Below are 25030 nucleotides of genomic sequence, written 5' to 3'. Positions count from 1 at the left end.
CCTTTGGCTAAACTTCAATCTGAGTCTGAAAAAGTGGATATTTAAGAAAAAAAAACTGCTGTAGTAACAAAAACAGGCTTGCAAATAACTGAATAAAAACATTTAAAAATGCAAGATCTGAAATTGTATCCAATCGATAGTTATTATTCATAGATCACGTCTTTTCCTTTGAATTGTATTTGTGCAATATTCCCATCACCATTGTTAGATAATGTATGTCAGTGTCTGTGCTAATAATCACTCTTCATAAATGTGACAGCTGCCAACCCCACACAAATCAAGAGTTAACAATAGCAGTGACAACACACAAAGCTCCCACTCATGCAGCACACACACATGAACAACCTACCTTAGTGTAAACCCCCCATGACAGCTCCGTCTCTGTCACCATGACAACAATCCCAAACATCCCGAAGATGAGTGCGTAGTCGCTGAGCCGCTTCCGCTTCTCAAACAGCGCCCTCCGGTGGCCGAGCTTGTAGCCAATGTCCCTGTTCTTCTTCTGTGGCGCCCTGCCTCCGCTACGCCCGCTGCCCTCCCTGACCAAGCTCTCGTTGGATGCCTTGCTGGGGTCTTCGCCGCCGTTGCCCTTGGACACCACCACCTCCAGGCCAGAGCTGTGCAGTGTCTGCAAGGGCTGCGTCTCAGAGTCGAGCTCCGCAAGGTTGCGGCGCGACGAGGACGCCAGGCTGCCCACTAGTGGTCTCACCACTCCGCCATTGTACTTGCAGGTGTTCATGGCTATCTGAGGGAGTCGGCCGCTGCTCTCGGAGAGGGAGGGCTTGGATCCAGCATGGCTCAGCTTCTTCTGAGTAGTGGCCTGTGAAAAGGTAGAAGAGTGATAAATACAATACTATCACAACAAGAAGGGTGTAAAAACTGACAGTTGGTTGAAGAGACACATACAGGTTTAGACTTTAAATAGAGCATTGATGTGGGAGTTACATCTCTGTGGCTCTGGAGAGGCCACAGAGAGGGAAGGAACTTGCAAAACAATTTTGGTTATAAAAGCAAACAGATTTAGTGCTCAGCAGGACATGTGGTCAAACATACAAAACATAAAACCAAAATATCAACAGTTCTTGTTTGAAAGTCCCAAATACTCTTCTTTCTTTATTGCGAAACATAGCGGCCTGCTAAGAGCGGGTGTTCGTTTTACGTTTAAGCCTGTGTTATGGAGAGAGTTATAAAACAGGATAATCACGTTACCTTTAAACTACAACAGTTGAAACCTTACTTTTTTTTAACCACATGTTTCTGGCTTTTCCTTCAAGAAAATGGCATTAAAATTGGATGGTTCAAAAACAAATAAATAATGAATGGACTCTGATGTATAAATAAAACCATATAACCAATAGTGAACCCTACAAAGTGCAGAAAATTGAATCTTTGCACTGCACAAATTTAGATATGAATGATTGATGCTCAGCGTGACCCTGTTTCCCGTCAGAGAAACACTCTTCCCCTGCAGAGATTAGAAGCTAGCTGCCCAAAAGAGAACGAAGACAAGGAAATGTGGACCTTTTCAAATCAGGCGTACCGCAGAGACCAAATGCGAGATCTCCACTATCTTAAGAGGAAAACAAGGAAACCCATTTCCTCTGAACTCTGAGGATATACTGTACATAGTGTCTGTTGAGGTTAGGGGCAATTTACGGGCAAGTTGAAAAGTACATATACTGTATTTGCACGCTTAATCAATAAATAGTATATTGTGTGTATAAATTCTAATTTCACCAAAATAGGGGAGAATAAATTTCACTTTTTAAAACATATTTTACTCCTTTATCGCCTGCACAAATGTTCCTGTTTTTCCATTCTGACCCAATGTCGTGCGGACTCCTCTCTTCCTGCATTGAGTCGTCAGAAAATGTTCAATCCATGCAGAGGCTGTAGAGCAGTCACCCCAGAAGCATCTATCTGCCTGTCTATCCTCTGCCCTTCAGAGACTTGGGCAGATTATCATAATGGGTTATGAAAACTTCACATGGAACAGTGCTTTTTCCGAAACAAGTCAGGGGTGTGTGATAGCACCGCTGGCCCTTTTTATTAGCCTTGACAAAGCATGCCTAATGCCTTTAAATGTGCTGCTGGGAATAAAGAAGGGCGGCCCTAATGGAAATTTACTAACTCCAGTCCAGTGATGCTATCGTCTTGCTCATATTGTGGCTCCATGAGAACAGGACTAAAGGTTAAGGATTAGTGCAGCCCATAGTGTTTCTAATCCCCTTTTCTGTATTAAATTGCTTTTTAATCTGTGCCATTAGGACCCGTCTACACTTCTGAAGACTGTGCAGTGAGTGAACTTTGTGCTTGAATGACAGGAAATCCTGTAGAAATAGATGCTGATGTGGCAAAAGTGGTCAAGCTGTTGTTCTTTATGTGAGGATAAAAATAGAACAGGGAGGGCTTCATTTTGCAAGTTCAGTTAAACTTAAATAAAATGTGAATTACTTAAAATAGCAGCAAAGTTCCTAAAGATGCTGAGAGGGTTAAAAGTTTTTTCTTCATTTATTGGCAACGACAACAAGGATCGGAATCACTACATATTTATTTTACGGACACAAAATCCCACAAGTGTGGATGCTTCGTGCATTTTCTCAGCATCAGGAACAACTAGGATAACTCAATATCAACGTAACAAATATCATTTAAGACTGTGAAAGAAGCAGCCGTGTTAAATAATCCTAATGCACATACTGGCTAAACAGCATAAGAAATACTGCTGGATTAATCTCTGTGTAAACAATCTAACTGTACAGGTAATTTTAGTAGGCTATTTTAATACATTTTGTTAAATATTTATATCTGTCTTCACCAGTGCGTTTTTAGCTTGCTTTTTCCCTGCTTCAAGCTCTACTGTAGGTCTGCCTGCCAGTACTTCTGAATGTGTGTGAATCTCCAGCATAACTCATGAGCAACTACAAAACATCAACATTTTTTTGGTTTGAAGTGTTCAACATGATGTCATTTACTGTCAAAAGAGAATCTCCTGCTTTTGTGTATGAAGTAAATAACTCTGAAAGTTTGACAGGGGTCTAAAAATACTCCGAGCAGGAGCTTCAGAGTGGTTCTGAGATGCTTGATATGTAAATTTGGGAGCTGAATCAAAATGTTTGAGGAAAAAAAATCCAAGACAAATCTCTCGAACAAAGCTTGAGCACATTTGTAGAAAACGCTTTTGACATGAGTGTATTTTTATCATTTATCCTATTATTGTCCTAACAGTATTGGATGGCTCAGTATCTTACTCATGGTTCGAACCTCCAACCCTATGATTATTAGCCAACCTGCTCTACCACCACAGTTTATGAGACAAAAGCGATTCAAAGAATTGAATTGTTCATACTGATTCAAGGTGTGGATTCATAGAGAACTCCTAGTATGACTGTACAATAAATGATTCACGTCCTACTCTAACACATGCATCATCCTTGCTCCAGCCTGGACAAATACACCACTCCCCGCATGGGCTCTCATTGACTTTTTACTTTTCAATTTTGGATTTTCAAACTGAACACACGTGATGATTAATCCTCCAAAAATGTATTGAAATGAAGCTATGTAAAATGTATTGAAATGAAGCTATGTAAAAGTAATCTGGCTTTGCAAAACTTTCATCAAGTCCCTGGCGTTTTCTCAAAGATAATTCCCTTAAAACATTTCTATATATTTTGTGAACAAAACGCTAATAAATGAGACTCAAAGTATATCGCTAATTTGGTTTCCAATGACCAATTACACGACGACTGATCGGCGTAAAAAGGCCATGTTGTGACAGTCTAAGAGCCCGAGAAGTAAAAGGAGAATGTCCCAGGAAGTGTTATTCCAGTAAGGTGATTGAACAGGATTGATGATGGACACCATGAGAGCAGGGCTGCTGTTACATCCTCAGCTTTAGTTACCCGTTTCTGGTTATCATCAGTCCCTGAACAGGTCAGGACTGATGTGGGCAGCCGTCCCCTCAGTCGGTATGTATGACCACTGACAGATTTTTAGCTTAAAGGTGGAGAAATAAGAGTGATAATATCTGGACAGGCACATTAAGGAAGTAAGACAAAATGCCAAGATGTATGCCTGACTAACTAAAAGAGTCTTTCACAGCCAGACGTCACAGCAGCCTCAACACATGCCATACTCTCACCCACTTAGCCAGCTCTGCCGCTTTTTCATATTTCCCCTCCGACTAAACAGTGCGGCGAAAGGGCACGGCAGGCCAGCGTTGCCCTTGTCGTCCCCTGCTGCCCCCACAGAGGAGATAGAGGGAGGCTGCTTGTCCAGCCGACCGACGGCTCAATTTCATTCTGAATGGCACGCAGCATCCAGGCTCTATGAAATGGAGCCTCATAATCAAATTGAAAAGCCTCAGTGCAGAACAGTTTAAATGAAGGAAACTCTCTGCCTCGCTCCTGTCTCTCTCCCTCTCTCCGTCTCTCTCTCTCTCCAGCCAGCTCAAATCTAATAGAAAATCCTCATTCTTCAGTGTTGTGTGGGGCTTCTGTGCTGCAGTGTTAAAGGCTTATATACCCTAAAAATGGAATTGTGCTTTATAAATTCAAGTGTGTTAAATTGTGCATGTTTGTGTGTGTGTGTGTGTGTGTGTGTGTGTGTGTGTGTGTGTGTGTGTGTGTGTGTGTGTGTGTGTGTGTGTGTGTGTGTGTGTGTGTGTGTGTGTGTGTGTGTGTGTGTGTGTGTGTGTGTGTGTGTTGTATGTGGGTGTGTGCCAGTTGAACAAGCTGAGCCTCAGTCAGGTACCGGATTAGGTTGGATATTGAGGCAGACAGTGTGCACGACACAAGTGCAGGGAGGAATTTTTTAAGATGTTCCACGTGTATGTGAGTGTGTAAAAATCTGCACATGGCGTACAGACGCTGAAAAGTCGGGACATGAAAGGATGAATGAAAGAGCATGAGGAAGAGGGGCAAAATAAGTCAGAAATTGAGAAAACATGAAAGATAGCGAGGGCGAAAGAGAAAGAGATAAATGAAAGAAAGGGAAAACAGCTCCCTGTGGGTGTCTCTGCCAGCCCCTGGAGTGATTGAGAGCTGCAGGCTAGACTCTCCAGTTTGTCCCTGCACACTAGACGCTGTCACATTTCTCTGACAGGCCAGCGGGCGTCAGGGCTCCTCCGTCCGTCCCTAAACCAGCATGTGGATCATTACTCAACGCTGGTGAAGACGGAGGCTGCAGCTCCACATTCATAAAGGAAAATCCTCCATCACAACTCTCTGTGTGCTGCGCTGGTGGAAATAAACAATGTATATTTAATATGATCTTGTTAGAGCATCTAATGCTAAAAAATGAATAGCATAGGCGTACATATCATGTCTCACCATGAATTAAAATGTGTCATCAGTGTCTAAATAGAAATGTTATTTCCTTGCAGTAGTAGAAAGGGTGAGCCTCTGTGCGCAGAATCTTATCACCCTATATTTCATGTCCTTATATCTCTGCAGGGATCTACGTTGTAAAATAATGGCTGCTTCTGCCCCTCTGTGGGATAAGTGGAAGATATTGTAAGTGTTTCACGAAGACACGTCAGTCCTTGAGATTGAAGAGGCAGCCGACGTTCAAAGTTTTCACAGAATATTTTCACTCTGACTTCACATGTCTGGTACGATCAGTAAGCGAGCGGACAACTCCTTGATGTGCACAGAAACATGAAAAGCATGCAGCCAAGTGTGTTTTTCACCTCATGCATTTATTCAAAGATATCCAATCCCACGTCTGAATGTGCATATTGTACATGTTCAGAGTGTAACATCAGGAATTCTGCGAGTCGGCAACACCAAAGTGATTACTTAACAATTAAGGGAGGCACTTTTCCCATACAGTTGGCTGATCACATCAACCAAAGGTCACATCCAGGGGTGCTCTTGGTGAATTTAAGAAGCTCTAGCTGCTGCAATCACACAATACAGCAACTGTATGTGAGGGAAAATCCCAGACAAGGTGTTCAGTATCAGGAATAAATCTGTGTTCACTACTACTGAAATTAGGTATTAGATAGTTTACTTTTTGCAAAAAGAGCCAGATTCCCAGAGAACAGCGTTAAAAGCTCCATGCCGTTACAGTGAAATTATTAGCCTCTTAAGAGGGTTGGTGGTAATGAAGCATTTTTACAAAGGGTGTCATCCGCTTCAGATCATGCCATTTTCTTTTACAATGTGAAAGGGTGGGTTTGAAAATGCCAACAGCACTGACAGACTGGGATGTTAAATATATAATACAGTTTCTCTGTGGGGCTGGGCGATAATTCGATATGATGGCAGAGGTACTGCAATTCAATTCAGTTCAAGCATGAGCAGCAACAAGTCGCACTATCTTGCACGCTTATACATTTGTTTTAGCTGCAAGCAAAAGATATGTGTTCATTTTGACATTTCTTGACAAATTTATAACATATATATATATATATATATATATATATATATATATATATATATATATATATATATATATATATATATATATATATAAGCATTTCATTGGTTGAAATCAACACGCCCCATACTGTTTTAAATCTGCTTTAACCTTGCCAGTCCAACACTGGGGTAGAGTAGACTGGTTTTCAAAATGTTGCAGTGGGCGGAGTTAGGCTCAGACGAGGGGGTGAAGTTTAAATGGAATTGTATTGTCATGAAATCATGAAAAGAGATATTGTTATATACAATAACGTCATCTAAATTGATAATAACAAGCATATACTAATTCAGATTTACAGAAAATCTGATGTAAAATATTTTGAGTTTATAGTTTTGCACTAAAGTTCGTAATAAAATGGGAAATTACTCTTTATTTTTCATTTGTTATGTATTCGATTCACCCAGGAGTATAGAAAATAGACTTTACCATGTGGTAATTTCATATAGACTACTGAATTACCAGAGACCACGCTACACTGTGATATATATCATTATCTATATACGAAATTGTCTATATTGGGATAGAATATTTCTGCCATATTGTCCAGCCCTATTTCTTTTTTCTTTTTTGTCGTGTTTAAATTCCTAGCCTGAAGTCGGTCAGGACCTGTAGATGTGAAAACTGTGTAATTTGCCACATGGATAACTGCAAACGGGCACAAAAAAAGGGCAAACTGCACTGCAAAACTTTATGGGCGTGTTTGAGCTGCAATATCATTAGTGCTGTATCTCTCGGGAAGCCAACCTTAAGATGTTGCAGATAGCTGCAATTCGTGCACAATTCATGGTGCCATCAGTGGCCCAAATCCAGTTTTCTGCCCATTTTGTAGACGGACGACCCGTCACAGCAAGACAATGAAAAAGCAACAATAAAAAATCTAAACACAATAAATTGTGACAATACAATAATAAAAGTTCAGCCCCGCAGTCACCTCAGGGATGCTATAACCTTTACTGAGGCAAATGATGAGACTTAAAATAATGGACAATAGCATTAAGTCACAGCAGAAACAAAATAAGATTATTTCACTGTTAGTTCAGTGTTGGCATCCTTTAAAGATCACATTCACTCCAACTATGAGTCACCTGAAACATGACGGGGCCATAATTAGTTTGTTTCTTTCTGTATTTAACAGTGAACAGAAATGTACAGTTATAGAACAGAAAGACACGCCAAACAGAAGTAAGAAAACTATTTCACCAGTATGGGTACATTAGATTTTTTTTAAATGTAAAAACATCTTTTAAAACAAGTAAATGATGCATGATACATGCAGGGTTTTAGCTCCGTACTGTAACAGCTACTACAGTTAAGCTTTTTAGTATCAAAGGAAAAATCTGATTTGATTTAGTGTAAAAATCACTGCCTGCAGATTTAACTGTATATACAACATGCAGTGAAAAATGATGGTGGATTGATAAGAGTATTGGCCTCTAGCTCGGCCTGCCTCACTCTCCTGCTTTGTCTCTGCTCTCATGCTCAAAACAAGACAAAACCTCCAAAGAAAAAAGGGACATAGGTACATGCCTGTGGGAATGTTATTGTTAGGACTAATAACACACGGTGTTCAACAGAGACACAGTGCTACTATAATAAGGACCCAACAAGGTTACTCCATGTGAACCTGTTTAAGAGTGCATCTAATAAACTAGGTCCTGGGGAGATTGGGGAACTGAGGTAGGGTCACTTTCCCTGTGGGACACCTACTGCCTTATTAGGAACATTTTTAATTTCTAGCAAATTAAAAGAAGGTGAGTTGTTAGAAACTGGATTTGTAGATCTGGGCCATCATCGATGAACTGATCCTGCTAACCAACTTTTCAAAATACACATACACAGGAAATGTTCTTGATCAAGTATTAGAAAACGTAGAACCATTTGAAAAGTGCTAAATAAAATGGTGGGAGGATGTCCTGTTTATGACTTATAGCAGACGTTTTAAAACTGTGAGGAAGAGTAGGAACGCACACATGAATAGTTTACGCTCCTTTTAACTCGTTTTTTTTTAGGTTTCTTCAGTGTGAAAGTAATTCAGTGATACATTACAAACACAAACTGCATTCTTTTAATGGGGCCAATGTGTCAAAATGTGAACAAATATAGGCTAGAAAACAGGGTTGAAGTTGGCACATTTACCAGATTCCACATTTACATTATATCCATTATAGCTCATGTTTACAACCACGATAGGGGGATGGAGGTGTTGGAAGGACTTTGGAAAACCCTGTAGCCCTTAAGGGCTCTTAAATACAAAACATACCTATTACACCCTGTCAATCACTCCATCAAAGGAAACCTGCTCCTGCATCGTTGCAAGATTGTTGTGCTTTCTAATATAAAACAGTATTATTAAAATGTGGTTATTAAATGGGAAAAGAGAGGGCACCCGCAGCCGTCACTACTGCAGATTTATCCAGAAACTAGAAAATGTCATTTGTACTAAAATGGTTTCCTGGAGAAAGACATACAACTTGTGTAAATGGCCAGTGTGGGCCATTCACAGCCCAGTACGTTTGTATTACGTTACGTAAGTGGTGAGTGAGAGCAGTGTAGATGTAAAGAAAAGTTTGAGACCACTCAATTAAAATGAATTTAAATCTAAGTTAATTGTTTACTTTTTAATGGATGAGTTTTATTGTATTGTCATCAGGCTCCTATCCTAATTATTATTACTTTAATCGTAAAGCATTTGTAGTATCTGTTAAGTATTAGTTTCATTTACAGGACTATGAAAAGTTACTTTTTTCTTTGCTTTACTGTGCTGCTGTTATTTAGTTCCATTTTGTTTATTTTATTACAGAATTTATTTCTATAAAGTAACAGAAATGAGAGATAATGAACACTTTGAGCACTTGTCATTTAAAAAAGAGAGTGTGATGGCACAATATAATGTCTCTCATCATATATTCACAGGGTTAATGTTGATGTAAATGCCTCAAAAAAACCCTGCTCCTTGAGGTTTGACATTGTACATGGAAAAGGGACCATTGAGCATTTAAACGTTGCACTAATGAGCTCTCCAAGCGTCCGCTTTATTTAAGCTAATCAACAGTATTGGCCCATATCGCTCCCATTATGGCTGATTGCTTGATTGGTGCCAGGTTTGTGCTGATAACCCCTCATAAAGACACATTCCCACACAAGCTGAGTCTTATGAGAGGAGGTTTAGACCAGAAATTTCTCTCCCTCTAAAATCACTGTAGTCTTTTACAAACATACTGACAAAATTCATCTTGCTCTCTCACACATGGCATTGCACCCTTCATAGTGGGTTATGTAACACCAACAAGAATTATCATATCATATTCAAAGATTTTGCATTTAGTAGATACATTTTGGTGGAAACATAATGGCACCCTAATTATTTACCAATTTACAATGCTGCCCTTTCATCCCTTCAGGAGATTCAACAATCTAACCTCAAAGAACAACTGTTCACAAATGGCCTCCTGTGACTCCAACGACTCGTCGTTATGACCCAATAGAGCACTAACGAAGCCGAAACCCACTTCCCACCAACACCTCGCCTCATCTCGGTTAAATACCTGGATCTTCACACCAGTTAGTTGGACCAGTCCCAGCCTGGTCAGATGCGTACATGAACTGATGAAGCCTCTTGGATAAGAGGTGAAACGTCTTCCTAGACAAATAACCAAGTCCAGTTGCTTTTGACTGAAATTGCTTTGGGCACCCTGAGTACGTTTTTCAACATATTCGGGCTGTCATTTTTTCACTAATGTCATTTTAATTAATTTCAATGTAACCTTTACAGACTAACGGGACGAGAGGACAAGATTTGTGTAGTGGAAGACATCTGGTTTCTGTTTGTAGTCCAAGTAGAATTTACCAATCACGTTTGAGCAGGCTTTGGTTGCATGCAGATAAACATAAACAATGACTACCACTCAGAAGAGTCTTGGCCAGAAAGCCCAAAATATTAGGCGTTGCCCCCAGAGTCCCATGCACCACAAGGTAAAATGACTTGTAAATGTTTTTTTTGTCAATGGAGGCCGGTGAATTTGACGTTCTCAGTTTCCCTTTTATAAAATTAAACTGGGTTCTATGACGGCATGGTAAAGCGTTGAAAATATTCTAAATGTAGCATGTACTAAAATAATGGCAGAAATACCAACACCAAATGCCAATACCAATTTTCCACATTATAGCATTGACTGGAGGCAAAAAGATTTGACGTCATGCTGCAGTAATTAAGCAGTGATATAGGGAAAGACACAATGATACAGAGCATATACACTATGCTAAAGGTATTGTATTGTTTTCCCTCCTAGGTACAGTGTGGTTGGTGTTTAGGAAACTATGTTTAAGACTTGTTCCCGATTAAGAAGTCAACACTGACCTGAATCATAAGTGTGAATGCATTGCAGCCTATGGATGAGATGTATAACTGTGTGTGAGTATGATAACCTATCAGAGAGAGAATCATTGTGATTTGTGATGATGATGGTGTATTAAAAAGAAACTATAGCGTATGAGAAAGAACCCAATTAAATGTGTTTGAGGAGTGATGAATGTGTGTGACAAATAGTAATGTGACAGGGTGTCCTTGTACATTTATGTCACATACATACCCTAACATGAGTGTGAGTATAGCTGCGTTTTTAAAGAAAATAGTAAATAAGTTAGTGATTGCACATGTAAGAGGTCATAGAAGTGTGAAGAAGAGAATGGTGTAACACGATGTGTGCGAACAGGTATGATTTATGACCTAAATGGCCTCTAGTACAAATATTTCTTTCCACTTACTGTATCAAGACCACCTATAATGCACATGGTAAGGGACAGAACACACACACACACACGCACGCACACACATGCACACACACACACCAAACCACGAAAGCTTGAAATATAGCACAGTCTTTGAGGACCCGGAGGACTAAACCATCTTCATTAGGAGATTGTTCCCCTGGCAGCTACTTGACATCCCAACAGAACCACAGTGGCCATATATTCCTCACAGAGATTATCACCCTTAAGTGCCCCATAACCCAGTCTACAATCCCACAATTCTGACCTCTTGTCAAACTGCATTCACGCTTGTGAGTTCCAACAACAGTATCCATATATATTAATGCCACTGCCTGACAACTTGTATTTTCATTGAGAGGTGATTGTAAGTCATTTGAAAACGAGCCGTCTGTAAATTCAGGCCAAGGCACTTTCTTTCTTTCCCCGAGGCAAAAACATCAATAGAGGAGAGAGAAGCCAGGACAACCTATAGCACAGGACAGATCGATAGCGCAACAAACTCAGTAAAGATTGACTGGAGAGTTGCCTGGAAACGTCCTGCTTGAGATTTATGACGTGAGGAGGACACGAGCCAACAGGAGAGGCTAGAGGACACGAGACGGAGAGGAAAAGAGAGTGATGGAGAATCAGAAGAATTTCAGGTCAAAAGTGAATGCTCACCAATATCTCAGAGAGGATATATCTACCAGTTAATAACATAAATAGGTTTTTCCTTACAACTGTGCCAATAATGAATGTTTTAAATCCCAAACTGTGTTAATCTAAAAGCTATTCCATTTTACTCCCCATATTCTAGTAATCTTCCATTTTCCTTTCTAAGATGAGACGTTACCGTTGAGAAAATGGGAAAAGAAACTGATATCTCAGGAAGCAGACAGTATGTGTTTGACATTCCAATAGGAAAATTACTGAAACAGTGACAAGATGAAATGAGAAGATATCAGATTTCATTGCTCCTCCAACACACTTAACAGAGAGCCCTTACCATATGTCACCGGGCTGCAGCAAGCTCTGACTGCTGCAGCCGTCTTCCATAGACTCGAGCTAATTGAATATCCTTATCTGGCTCTGAACCCCTCTTTTCTCTGGTGAACTGAGACAAAGGCCAGTTGGAAAAAAGGCAGCACATTTGTATTCACTCACAGACGCAAATATAACACACACACACATATACATGTGTATATATATATATATATATATACACACACACACTGTACATTACTGCACTACATGTAATCTAGTTCTCAGGTTGAATTGCGCTACTCTATTACATCTCACATGATAAAAGTTGTGGGGAAACGTGTTAACAGCCTGCAGCAGTAATTCTTTTTTCGTTATGAAATTAAGTGCAGCCGTTTTCTAATGCCCCCCTGGGCCTTTTAGTGTAAATTGATTCTATTTTAAAAGGCCTTTTTTCCCAGTCTGACGGAGAAGAAGAGATGGCTGGGGAGCGGAAAATGAAAATGGACTCTCAAAGAAAGGGAAGGGAAAGAGATGGAAAGCAGCTTTGTTCAGGGAAGGGTAAACAGAAAATGGCAGTAACAAAAGTGGAAGTGCGTAGAAAGCTCGCCCATTAAGGGGTTAACAGTCGGAGGGAGGCCGATAATGGAGGCTGGAGCAGCTGTATAGGACCTATAGCACGCAGGGAGCCAAACACCATAGAAACTGTGAACATAAACCAGAGAGAAACAAAGAGGTGCTACATTTCTCTCATGTCAGCATCGTGTGAACACTCATAAACCAAGATAAATAAAAATAGCATTCATATACTGTTATAAAATTCTTTTTATGGACTGCAAACACATGTTCACGCCCATTAACACATGGTGCGTTCACCCTCTTTGTAAACACAACTGCAAATGCATAATTAAGCATGGAGCGCCAATGCTGTGACTCAAACGGGTGAAAGACTACAGTGCAGCGATAGAGTGGAGGATTCCTGAAGAAACGGCTCTTCCACATGACTAAAGGCTGCAATAGATTTAATGTGACCTTTACCATGTGAAGACAAGACTGTGGCATCCACATGATAATGATATACTAACGCTATCCTCCCACTCATTCACTTGATCACCCTTTTTCCCTTCATAAACCCAGGTACAAAAGAAATGTGCCCGCAAAGCAAAGCACATGCAGCAGAACATACACACACACATATATACCAGAAATACGCCCAATGGAACAGATGTTACTGCGGCTTAGATCGCCTGCAGCCTCAGAAGACCCTCAACAGTTTAATATTCACTAGCGGTGATTTGAGGTAACACGGGGGAAGAGGAGGGGAGGAGGTGCGAGAGGGGGACAAAGCTGAAGGAAAACAGCGTCATTCAACTTGTCTCTTGTTTATATTTGTAAAGCTTATTCTCCTCCATGTCACTTTCACTGCCAAAGAGCTGTGATGAAAACCTATTTGGTAAAAAACCTTTCCTTAGCGGTCATTTTCAATTGAGACAAGAGTATAAAGAGAGCACAGAGCACCAAGAGAAATGGTTAAGAAGGCTTTGGTAGAAACTTTACCACACATTTCCCCATGTTGTTTGATAAACCAATAAGGGTTTTTGTTGAAGTGCCTTGGTTTTGTTTGTTTTTTAAAAACATGCTAGTTCAGCAGTGGTACAACCACAGCAGATATTCTATCAAACTATGAACAATAAAAAATAATGTTTCAGAATAAATCAAGTTTTATACTTTATCTAATTTTGATCTCTAGTGTATGTAAATAAATTAATAATCTTGAGATTCTCCGATCAGGTGAAATTAAAGCCAATGTTAAAAATGAGGCAACAAAAAGGTGCGTTTCCGTCAGCTGCGTGAATAAGCTGTCAACCTGAGCTCAAGGTTTCAATGTCAGGACAAATAATGGAAAAAGAGAGCTTATCTAGAGGTTATCTAGTTTTTACTGCTGTCGAGCAGCTCTTCTGTTTCGGTTCATATGAGACCTTATTGTTGCTTTCCAAAGCACGATGACGACAGGGAGGTGCCGATAACAGGTCTCATCATCTGGAGTGAGGAGTCTCCTACGAATGCAGCGGTTTGACAGCTTAGGGGGAAAGTTATGCTGGAGTTGTTGTTCCAAATGTTTGGATGGAAACATTGTGTTGTAAGATCAACCTTAGTGTAATTTTCCTCGGCGAAAGAAATTGCAATTCTTAATTTGGGGAGTGTTCCCCTTTAAGTAACTGTCTTGAACCAGGTTTTCGTTTTTTGGTTGCATCATTTTAATGAGCAACTATTAAAATGAAACTTTTTTAGTCTTTATTGTCACATGCAGTTGTACACAGTACAACATAGTGAAATTTGACCTCTGCCCTTAACCCATCCTGAGCATTAGGAGCAGTGGGTCGCTGTAACGCAATCTGCGGACCTTGTGGTTAAAACACGACCACTCTACGTCCTGAGCCTCTGGATAGTTGTAAAGCCGAACACAACAGCACCACATACAACTGTTTTAAGTGCATAACTTGAAGGAACGGACAGGATTAAATTTCACTATAATTTCATTTTATACGATTTTATATGACAAATTAATTGAATCGTCAATTAAAATTCCTGATCATGACAGCCCTATATTTTATACAACATACTTATTAATACAAATACTGATTAGAGGTTGGGCTGAATTAGAATTCCCATAGCAATGTGTTTTGTTTGTATAAAGGTATTGTACTCACATTTTCTATAAACAGCTAAAGGCAGAGTAGGTCTGAACAAATGTGGTTCTGCTGAGGCTTTTTGTTCCTCACTGAATATTTATCAGTGGCCAGAGGAGGCTGTGATTGAGTTTTGCAGGGAAACGGTTGTGTATCATGTGCAGTAAATTAAGCAGTACGGCAGCTCAGGGGATCAGCAGTCAAACTCTGACCTGGGGGCATAAAACATAAAGACGGAACAAATATACACACATACATGCATGTATTTCATATGCACGACTAGCGCACACACAAACCAAACATTCCCTGTATGGAATTTCACAGTGGCAGGAGAAGCTTTCCAGTCTTGCATTTTCAAGGGCGGGCTGCAAGCAAGTGTTAGTCAATTGTGTGAGTAAAGTATGATGAAATCACACATCCCTCACATCTCGTTACTGCACTCTGCAATCCCACTAAACACAGTGTTTAACAAACATTTGAAAACAGCCACCAGGCAATATTGAGATGAATCAATGAGCTCACACGCTGGCAATATTATATATGTCGCGAGATTATGGATGGGAGCTATTCCTTTTATCAATGCATGTTTTTCTTAACAGCTGCATGTTGCAAAACAATGACGTCAAACCCATGCGTCTACAATGCTGGAAACTTGCAACAAGGAGGAGTCATGGGGGGACAGGAAGCTTCAGTTCATTTCATGAGGATGTCAACAATGCTGCCATATTTGTCGCATTCAATGACGGTAGTAGCACCAGCGCAATACGGCTTTGGTATGTACGTATATGTGAGACACAGTCATTTGTTTGTGTGAGATGAATCGATAGCTTCTTTTTTTTAAGATTATCTTTTGGCAGGTTTTTCAAGCCTTTATTAGATAGGAGAGACAGGAAATGGGGAGAAGGGGAGATATGCAGTAAAGGCCGGCAGGTCGGAGTCGAACCCACGGCCACTGCCTCAAGGACGCTCAGCCTCCCCACATGGGGTGAATGCTTCAAACACTGCTCCACTGTGACAGTGGATGGAGCAACCTTGACCTCACCCACTGGTTTGTGGTTCTGGTTTGAAGCCTAGAGTTTGGCCTTTTGGCCGTTGCAGTCTAGTTTTCTTTTTTGAAAACAGAAACGACCCGAAGATAGTTCTTACTGGCGGACTTTGTCCAGTGGGTGAGCAGAAAGCTCCAGATGCCAGCGCAGTTCGCAGCAGTGACACAGAGTCGACAAAGTTTCCCTTAAGTTACCAGCTAACGCTAGTGCCAGCTTGGTTAATAAGATATAACCAAATTACATTTTTAGGTGACCAAAATGTTATAATTCACTTTCATGAACACTGTTGTGAGTAGGTCCCACACAGAAAACTGATCAGGAATCAACAAGAGACTTGATAAAGTATCAGATTGATAAACAGAATCGATAATGGCGTGGAAATCAATAACATCGTATCCATTAACATTTAAACTTGAAAGAAAGACGCATGAACACACACCTGCACCTTGACGCACACATGAAGCCAATGTTGTACGACTGTCTCTCCAGCATTGTAATGAATGACAAATATCTGCTTACAGCTGCATTACTCATACTCTAATAGTCCTTTGTGTTGTGATCATGCCCTAATGCAGGAACTGCCTCAGATCAATAAGCTAATTAGCCATAAAGCATATGCATTGTGGTGATACATTATTTGCCTGGCATCCCTTGGCTAGCATCTCATAGGAATTACCATATAAATGAACTGCGGTCATCTATTAAGCAAAGAGCCTTGGTGGGCACTTGGCCTGCTACGGCGTAAGAAAAAAACAAGAAATTGTAAATTACAACACAGATTAGAAAAGCGAAACATCATGCGAGGTCGCACAGTCAGAATACAAATGGCACTGCTGCTGGCAGAGCGAAAACATCTGCCATGCTGTGACTCTACCCGTGGTGTAAGTAAGCAGCGAGACTCACGGCGACTGAGGAAACCCCCAACACGCTTTCTTTCCACTCTTTGTATTCCACTGGACTGCAAGTAATTCAATACACCTCTCCTTGTGCTGGCTCAATCAAATGAAACACAAAGCGAATGAACTATATCAAGTGGAGCACTACTTGAACACCACTTACAGAAATATCAGTGTTTGTGTGGGCTACCCTTCACTGTGTGTGTGTGTGTGTGTGTGTGTGTGTGTGTGTCTGTGTGTGTGTGTGTGTGTGTGTGTGTGTGTGTGTGTGTGTGTGTGTGTGTGTGTGTGTGTGTGTGTGTGTGTGTGTGTGTGTGTGTGTGTGTGTCGTGGACATGTTTAAGCCCATACTGTATGTTTGTACTGCATGTAGTGTGAGTGTGAAATGCATTGTAAATCCAAAAGATTACTCTTGTTCTGTACATGATTCCTTGACCAAACTCAATTCCCCTGAGAGAGACACTACCAAACTGATCTCTCCATAGCAACACACATGGTAACACAAATCTATTTCAGAGCAGGAGCGCAGCGTAGCACTTAAACACAGCGGACAAAAAAGAAAATAGGGAAAACAGCAATCAATTATTAAAAGAGCTTCGTGTTCATACTTACGTGCTGTGTGTTACCGGCTGCAGACGAAACTAAGGGGGCTCCAACAGCTCACACCAACCTCTCTCCTTACAATTGTTAGCGTTATCAGGGACCTACAGCAGTGCCACTCCTTCGTCATATACAGAGGATGTGAACTAGGATCTGCCCCTTGTCTGACATTTAATTGTTCAGTGAGGTGTGTTTACTTTCGAGGTGTTGGCTGCCCTCGCAGACTCAAACGCGGAAGGCAGTGGAAACATGGACGCCTAATGAGAGAAAAAACAAACGCAGGGCCTGTAACAACAGCAGAGGCCGATAAAGTTTAAATCAACATAATGTTTCTCCTGGCATAAGCCCGCTAGTAAATCATAACACTGTAAGCAGATCTGTCGACTGTTCCAAAGCCCAAGCATTCCACATTAGCTCAGCATTATTGCAAAGCCAACACAAACACACAACTGATAAGATGAACTACTTTTTTAAAGAGGGCTGGCAGCCCAATTACCTCAGCATTTTCCTTAATTTGGACAGGAGGGGGGAAAACGAGTGCTCTGGTATTTACTGGAAATAAATGATCTTAATTATGGAAAAACGAACACTAAAAAGAGAAAACAAGAGAAAAATGTTATAAATAAGGAGCATTAAATGGATGGAAGCAGAATAACAGGAAATGTCATTCATTTTCTACTTTTCAAAGCTGTACACATACAACCACCACTAAACACGGCCACACTAAATCCTCCAGACAGCATCAAAGAGACACTAAGTTGGTTGCAGGTGCCACTTTGATATATGCTGCGTTGACCTTTCCCAGATCATATAGGGTGATTATACCAGTGTTGGACTGCAGTTTGGCAGGGTCTGCACAAAAAGCTTTACTGTAATAGCTTTCCTCCTCTTTCAAACCATCCATTCTGCAATGACACATACAACCTTATGTTCTCCAGAAAGGTGGGCTGGCCTGACACATACGCACGCACACGCACACGCACACACACACAGAAGAGCTGCTTACAGACCCGGTGGACCCAACAAACATGGTTGATGTGATAGGAGAGAGATGGCACCAGGCTATTAACATTATGTATTTATTTTTACTTTTAACAATGTGATTTCTACATTTGTTTTTTATTTATGGGCAATTTTACTGAACTATGAAATGATAGATTTGTATTGCACAATGAAATGTAGCACACAGATTTATTATGTTCTAAATCATGACAGAACAAGAGATAAGCTGAGAGAAGCCAAAGCGATTTATCGATTAATCACTTAACCAACTAGTTTGAGAGTCGGTTGATTTAAGTCATCTTTCAAGCAGAAACATCAAACAAACATTCTCCAGTTACATTTTCACAACCTGTGAGGATTTGTTGTTTTTCCTTGTCTTATGTGAGAGTTAATCCATTATTTGTGGTTTTTGGATCAAACAAAAGAAGTTATTTGTAAGACAGCAACTCAGCCTTAGGGAAATTGGAACAGATAGTATTCACTATTTCCTGACAATTAACAAACCAAACAAACCATTAATAGAGAAAAAAATGGCATATTAATTGTTATTGAAAAAAATTGTTAGATGCAGCTTTAGAGCTGAGTAACAATCAGAGACATTTTCTATCATCTAATGTTTTCTGATCAACGATATTCTTACCTTGCTAAAATGTAAAAGAAGTCCACCAAGTCTTAAAACTCATCAATATTCAATTCTCATATATTTATGCTAAAAGTCTGACAAATCATTTTATTTGTCCGAATAAAATTATCTGCCGAGCCTTCTGCCTGTCAGCCGTCGCTCTGTTTCACTTGCGCTGCTCATGTTTTGTTCACGTGCCATGGGAAGTCCGATGTTTCGGACCTCCAACTAAGCAAAATGCACTGTAATGCCTGTCAAGTGAACCTCCTACTAGCAAATTCGGGGTAGGTCGATCTCCCCCTTATTCGCCACTAAAAGGTTCCACTTTGACAGGCATTACAGTGCACTTTACCTAGTTGAAGGTCCGAAACTTCGGACTTCAATCCTTGGTTAATGAATTAGTTTGACATTTCAATCTTCTCACCTAGGTCTCCACAGGAAAGCAAATAAGCGTACTTCCAAAAAATGTCAAACTAGTCCTTTTCTTTATTTTAAACAATCAAAAGACTAATCGATACTGAAAATAGTTACAGTGTTACAATATTGGTCTATCGTCAACAGGACAAACCAGATAGAGTTCTCCAAGCGACAGATGCCACATAAATATAATAACAAATATGAACAGGCAAAAAAAAAGGAAAGTGCACATCAATTCTATTGGTGGATTTCTTGCCTTCTCATTTAAAGCTTTGCAGGCATTTCATTAATTTTTAGAACAAAACCCTGTTCATTTCTGGCTTTGGATGGCACCAAATCTGACAAACTGTAAAGTGATTAATCACAGGTTTCTGCTAAACAAGATGTTATTAAACGAGAGTATATCCACCAGTGTTTATGTACTGTATACGGTGTCCCTGCAGGAGATATCACCATAGCAGTAAGTGGCAGGCATTAGAGTACTTACACAACCTATCACAATAGAAGCAGCATTGCACCTTTCAAAGCACAATGTTATTGAGGCAGGACACAATATCGTAGTACCTGCCATCAGTTCACTGGCTATAGGTATCAAGTTTCAGGGTGTGCTGCGGGATGCTGTAATCGTATACACTTTATCAGGCTTGTTCTGCCACAAGTGTTTTGTTTAAGGGATTTCAAATGGGAGCGAGGATAGGGACCGCTTCATTGAGGGCGAGTCAATAAGATGTAACCACGATCCCACAAATATCCGTCTATAGATAAGCGTGTCTAGCCGTATCAAAATACTTGGCACGGTTGGATCTGTGCGAGTGGAAACGGTTTGATACTTAAGCAGAGTTTCTGTCCTGGGAGTACTTCTAAGATTCGTTTTTCTTTCAGATTTTCTGCCACAGCTGTGTAGACTATTAAATAAATGTCTTAATAGTAGAAATTACATGCTGGAAAGCTGCGAAGCAAAAGGAGATAATTATGATGCTAAAGTCATGTTGACATTTTGATTATTACAAAAGTACAAAAAGTTGTCTTGTCTTCCTCATACTGCTGCTTGCTACATCATATTGTAGTCATGTATCCTGCTGCATACTGACTGTGTTCCAACTTTCCAAAATCTCCCAGTATCTTAATCAGAATGGCTTTAAAAGACATAACGGTCCTGCAGCGTGTTAAAATCCCAGCTGCGTTAAACAGTAACGAGTATTCACGCTTATTCAAGACTCTTTGTTCTGACATTTTACACTATAATTAGTACAATACAGGCTTTTATTCTCCAGTGCGTAATGGATAGTGTACAATTAGAACCTGGCAAGGTGATGCAGGACACCCTGAAGGCGTTTAATTCACAATAATGACCTGCTCGCTGTACATTATTCTTCCTATTGTACGGCTACTTACAAAAGACATCAATAATTTGATGCTAAATATTGATTTAAACATTGACTATATAGATTTGAAAATGGTTGCTCCAGTCTTCAGAACGATGTGTCCATAGCAATGTAGAATGCCGTGACTGACCAATCAGAATAAAGTATTCAACAAAGTTAGCTAATATTCAATAATAATGGTGTCAACGACATCTGTAACATTTTATAGTTGTTAATGGTTGGATATGTTTTTCATTTTACTAATTTATGGTGATAACTGGTGCAACATATCTGAAACTATTAACTTTATGCCTGTATGATGCAGTGCACACAGCAGATTAGAAGAAAATGAATGAATGTACTGGTAGGCTATACTTCTTTGATAATGTTATAACACCAAGTGGCAGAGCTTGTTTCTGGAAATATGTGTCAGATCAATATCATGTAAGAAAGTTAAGTAAAAGTTAACTTTTCCCTTCAGTCATTTGGGGATTTTGGTGTTCTGCTGATGCTCCAAAATTGAGCCCAGTTCAGAACAGTCATGTCAAGGTGGTTCGATGAACAACCTTTTGCTACTGGTGCCAGCTCAGCCCCTGAAAACGGCTGCAGCATTTTAAAAAGGAGTCTGGTGCTCTTATTTAGATGCTGCACCCTCATCAGGGCCTCGCCGTTATTTCCCCCTTTCCTATCCTGCGATATCGAAACTGCACACTGAGGAAATGCTGGGGGAGGAAAAACAAAAACAACAGTGGGAAATAAACAGGTACTCATTTTAAATTAAGAATAACTTTGAAAACCAAAACTAACATCTGTTCAACTGTTCATATGTCCATTGGTATGAGCAATAATTAGCAATGTTTTGTCCATCAGATTTCTCAAGGGAGATGACTGGTGGCACATGGAAGAAAGTAGGTAATTTCCCCAACATTAAACAAAACTGTGCTTTAACATCTTGCAGTTTGATGAAGCTTTTTCTTGCTCGAAAACAATTTGTTCTTCAACTCCGAGCAGCCACAGAGAACATTCAACTCGCTCAGTTATATATAACATAACAGATAACATATTAAACAAATGCACCTGACGATTATTTGACATGTTTACTGTGAGTTTTACGTAAGCTTCCGTACATTAAGGATCAGTGGACAGCAACATTCATACTGTCAGTTAATCCACATCTGTTTCCAATTAGAAATAGATTTTAAACCATTTGAATCAAACTGCTTTAAGCTTCTCCTTTGCGTCTTGTTTTCCTTTTTTAAACACACACATACTGACACACACCTCCCACTTGAGAACACACTTTCACCTCACCTATGATTTCAATTTCTGAACCAACATTGCAACTTATTTTACCTGATATTTTCTCACCAACATGTTTTCATCCATATTGTCACTTAGAATGTTGATGCTTATCTTCTTCATCTTCATTTGTCCTATGAGGGTGATGTTTTTACATCTATTTTTACTACACATATGCTGTAATGGGCCATTGAGTGTATGGATCTCCAAGCAGAACATACAGCAAGTTTGGAAGTATGTTAAACACCCTGCCAGGAGCTGCTATCACTGATACAGGCCTTGTGATATAATTCCAACCGTTGTGTCAGTTCAGTGTCTGGAAGCCAAAATGTTAACAACCCCCCCTTCCCTCGGTTCTGTGGAAACAACACGAGCTTTGTTTCTAATTGAGCTGCCAGGGAGCTGATTTGAATATTTTCAGTGGGCTACCCAAAACAACACTGCAACATGGAACAGGTGTGTGTGCGCGTGTGCGAGCATGCGCGTGCCCGTGTGACCAAACGAAACAAATACAAGGTTAGATAAGATGTATCACGCATTGGCTTACATGTGCAGTATAGTTACATCGGTGCTTTTTGGAAGAAGAAAAAAGCAAACCTAACACTGAATGACGATCCACACACATACACACACACATATATATATATACACATACACACACAGACGAATGTGATGTGCTCTATCAAAATCATATGACAGGCGTGGTCAGTAAGTGAAAACGTTAAGGCCAGTTTGTTTTTGTCATTAGAGGCTAATCAGCTTCGATATCGCGGGAGGAAATGGGAAAATCTACCTTATGGAGGTCGATGCGTATCCTCTCCTCTCCTTTATGCGGGCTCTCTGGCCACAGGTGATAGCTCGAGCCGTAGTTGGGGCTGTCTTTACTGCTGTTGCTGCCAGTCGCAGACGAGTTCCCCGCGTATGCCTGTTGTGTTACCGGGGGGGTTACGCGGGAGTCGCGGCTGTGCTGCTGCGCCTGGTCGCCTTGCGCGGTGATCTTCCCAGACTTATTGCGGTCTTGTTCACAGTGCTGCGGACGCTGGGGACAGAGCCCCAGTGCGCCTTGCTGCTGCTGCTGCTGCTGCTGCTCTTGCTGTTGCAGCAGTGGAGCCTGGTGAGTCCTACATAGCTCTCCTGAGCCGCTGGCGCAGTAGTTGATAGGCAAGCTGCTCCCCACCAGTAGCTGTTGCTGCGCTCGTAATTGTGGGATCTGTTGCTGCTGCAGGTCCTGAGTCTGAGACTCGAATGCTCTCCTGTTAGCCTCGGTTGACTCACATACATTTAAAGAGCGCCCTTTCTGCGAGTTTGCACGGGTTCCTTCAGGGGAGGGGTCCCTCTGTTGGAGTCTTAAATGACTGTGCTGCTGCTGCTGCTGCTGCTGCTGCTGTTTCTGTTGCTGCTGCTGTTGCTGCAACAACTGCCTGTGGTCTCGGTGCCCTCCTGCTCCTCCTCCTCCCCTGCAGCGTTCCACGATGCTTGCCTGTTGGTAATTATTGGCACTCCTTTGGAGACGATCCCCTCTTTTAGATTCCTGGGAAAACAGCAGAGAGGAGGAGGACGACGTTGGTGGCGGTGGTATAGGCGGCGGAAAAGGTGGGGAGGGCTGCGGTGGGAGAGGATCGGCAGGATGGTGATGATTTTGTGAAAGGCTCGCCTCCTGCTCGGAAAAACTGCAGTGGCAGTTTGGAAAAACAGGCTGCTTCTCCGACTGCGGCTGCTGCTGCTGCTGAGAGCCGACCGGGGCCCAGGGATCCTGCTGCAGGTGCGCCGGCTGCCCGGTGCTGGGTTCACTGCCTTGGTGTGAAGGTCGCTGGGCGGTGTCGTAGCTCGCCAGAGGTAGAGGGTCGCCGCTGTGAACAGGTCTCCGAGAGGGCTGGCTCAGACAGGGGAGCTCCTGGAGGCTCTGGCGGTGAGCGGCGGCGGTAGAAGTGCGGTCTCGGTGGTGAGAAGAGGGCGGGGGCGGCAGGCTGAAAACAGGGGCGACTGTGTCTTTGCTCTGCTTGCTGTTTGCTGGCTTTTCGGGGATTTGGTGCTGATGGACAGCTCCCGCGTACCGATGCCGCATCCCCTTATTCGCCTCGTCTCGCTGTGGTTGCTCCTTTGCCGTGCAGAGCTCCGACACCCGTTCATTGCGATCAGTCCCAGCAGAATAGAACCGACTTGTATCATTGGTAGGTTTGACCAAGACCTGCCTTAAAACGTCACTGTACAGCCAAAACACCGCCTTCGACTGAATATCTGTCCATTGCCTGCTATGCGCACAGGTTGCAGCGGATCGATCACTCCTTAAGGCAGTTAGGGTGTTTAAAGAATGGGATCACTGAGATGTAGGCTGGAAAAGTGTTTAAATCCTGCTCACATGGTCGATCATCTTAATCCACTGTGGAGCCAATAGATCGACTTTGTCAATGTTGCCATAACCACCCTGAATAATAATAAAAAAATCACTTTTACTGCTACGTCACCCAAACAGATCCACAGGCCTGTCAAACATGATGCTTATAGCCCGGATAAATCCTGCATGTCACTTTAGTTTATGATCAGCTCTAAGCGATAACCTTCAATCGTATAAAGTGTCAGTATATCAAATAGCATGAGAGGAACAATAAACTCGCTCTTTCCAAAACACATTTCCACTTGTTGGCCCACACAGAAAAGCATCAAACAAACAGAGCTGTACCGATTACCTCATGCCATATACAGCCCGAGCCTTGCAGTCTGGTAATTAATAATTTAGGAGAATATGCCTGGGTTTGTATTACCAGGCAGAAATATTAAGAATGGGTGCTGCATGCGGAGCCTGCAGTCGGCTCGCAATGTGTGAGCCGCTGCTGTTTGTGTTGCATGCTCTCAGTGTAACACGGTTAAAGGCTTCACTGCCACAGCGGAAAGAAACCGGCTGGAGACACACAGAGAGGCTACATGGGCGCAGACGGCG

General features: G+C 41.4%; 1 protein-coding gene across 2 annotated transcripts in view; it reads right to left on the bottom strand.

Annotated features, from left to right (window-relative positions):
• The window catches only part of kcnn1a (potassium intermediate/small conductance calcium-activated channel, subfamily N, member 1a), a gene marked incomplete at both ends in the record, with an annotated part of 45667 nt that extends 21510 nt beyond the window's left edge, over window positions 1-24157 (bottom strand). The window contains 2 exons of one of the 2 annotated variants that reach the window (XM_083929117.1): window positions 350-820; window positions 22886-24157. In XM_083929117.1, the coding sequence (XP_083785243.1) occupies window positions 350-820; window positions 22886-24157 (1743 nt within the window). Of the gene's footprint in view, window positions 1-349; window positions 821-22885 lie in introns of those variants that run through there. The other variant, XM_083929118.1, reaches the window with a different exon arrangement.
• Between the last annotated feature and the right edge of the window lie 873 nt (window positions 24158-25030).

Source organism: Echiichthys vipera (assembly GCF_963691815.1).
Source record: "Echiichthys vipera genome assembly, chromosome: 15".
NCBI lineage: Eukaryota > Metazoa > Chordata > Actinopteri > Perciformes > Trachinidae > Echiichthys > Echiichthys vipera.
The sequence above is the reverse complement of the archived record's forward strand: the minus strand, read 5'-3'. Positions and strand labels throughout refer to the sequence as shown.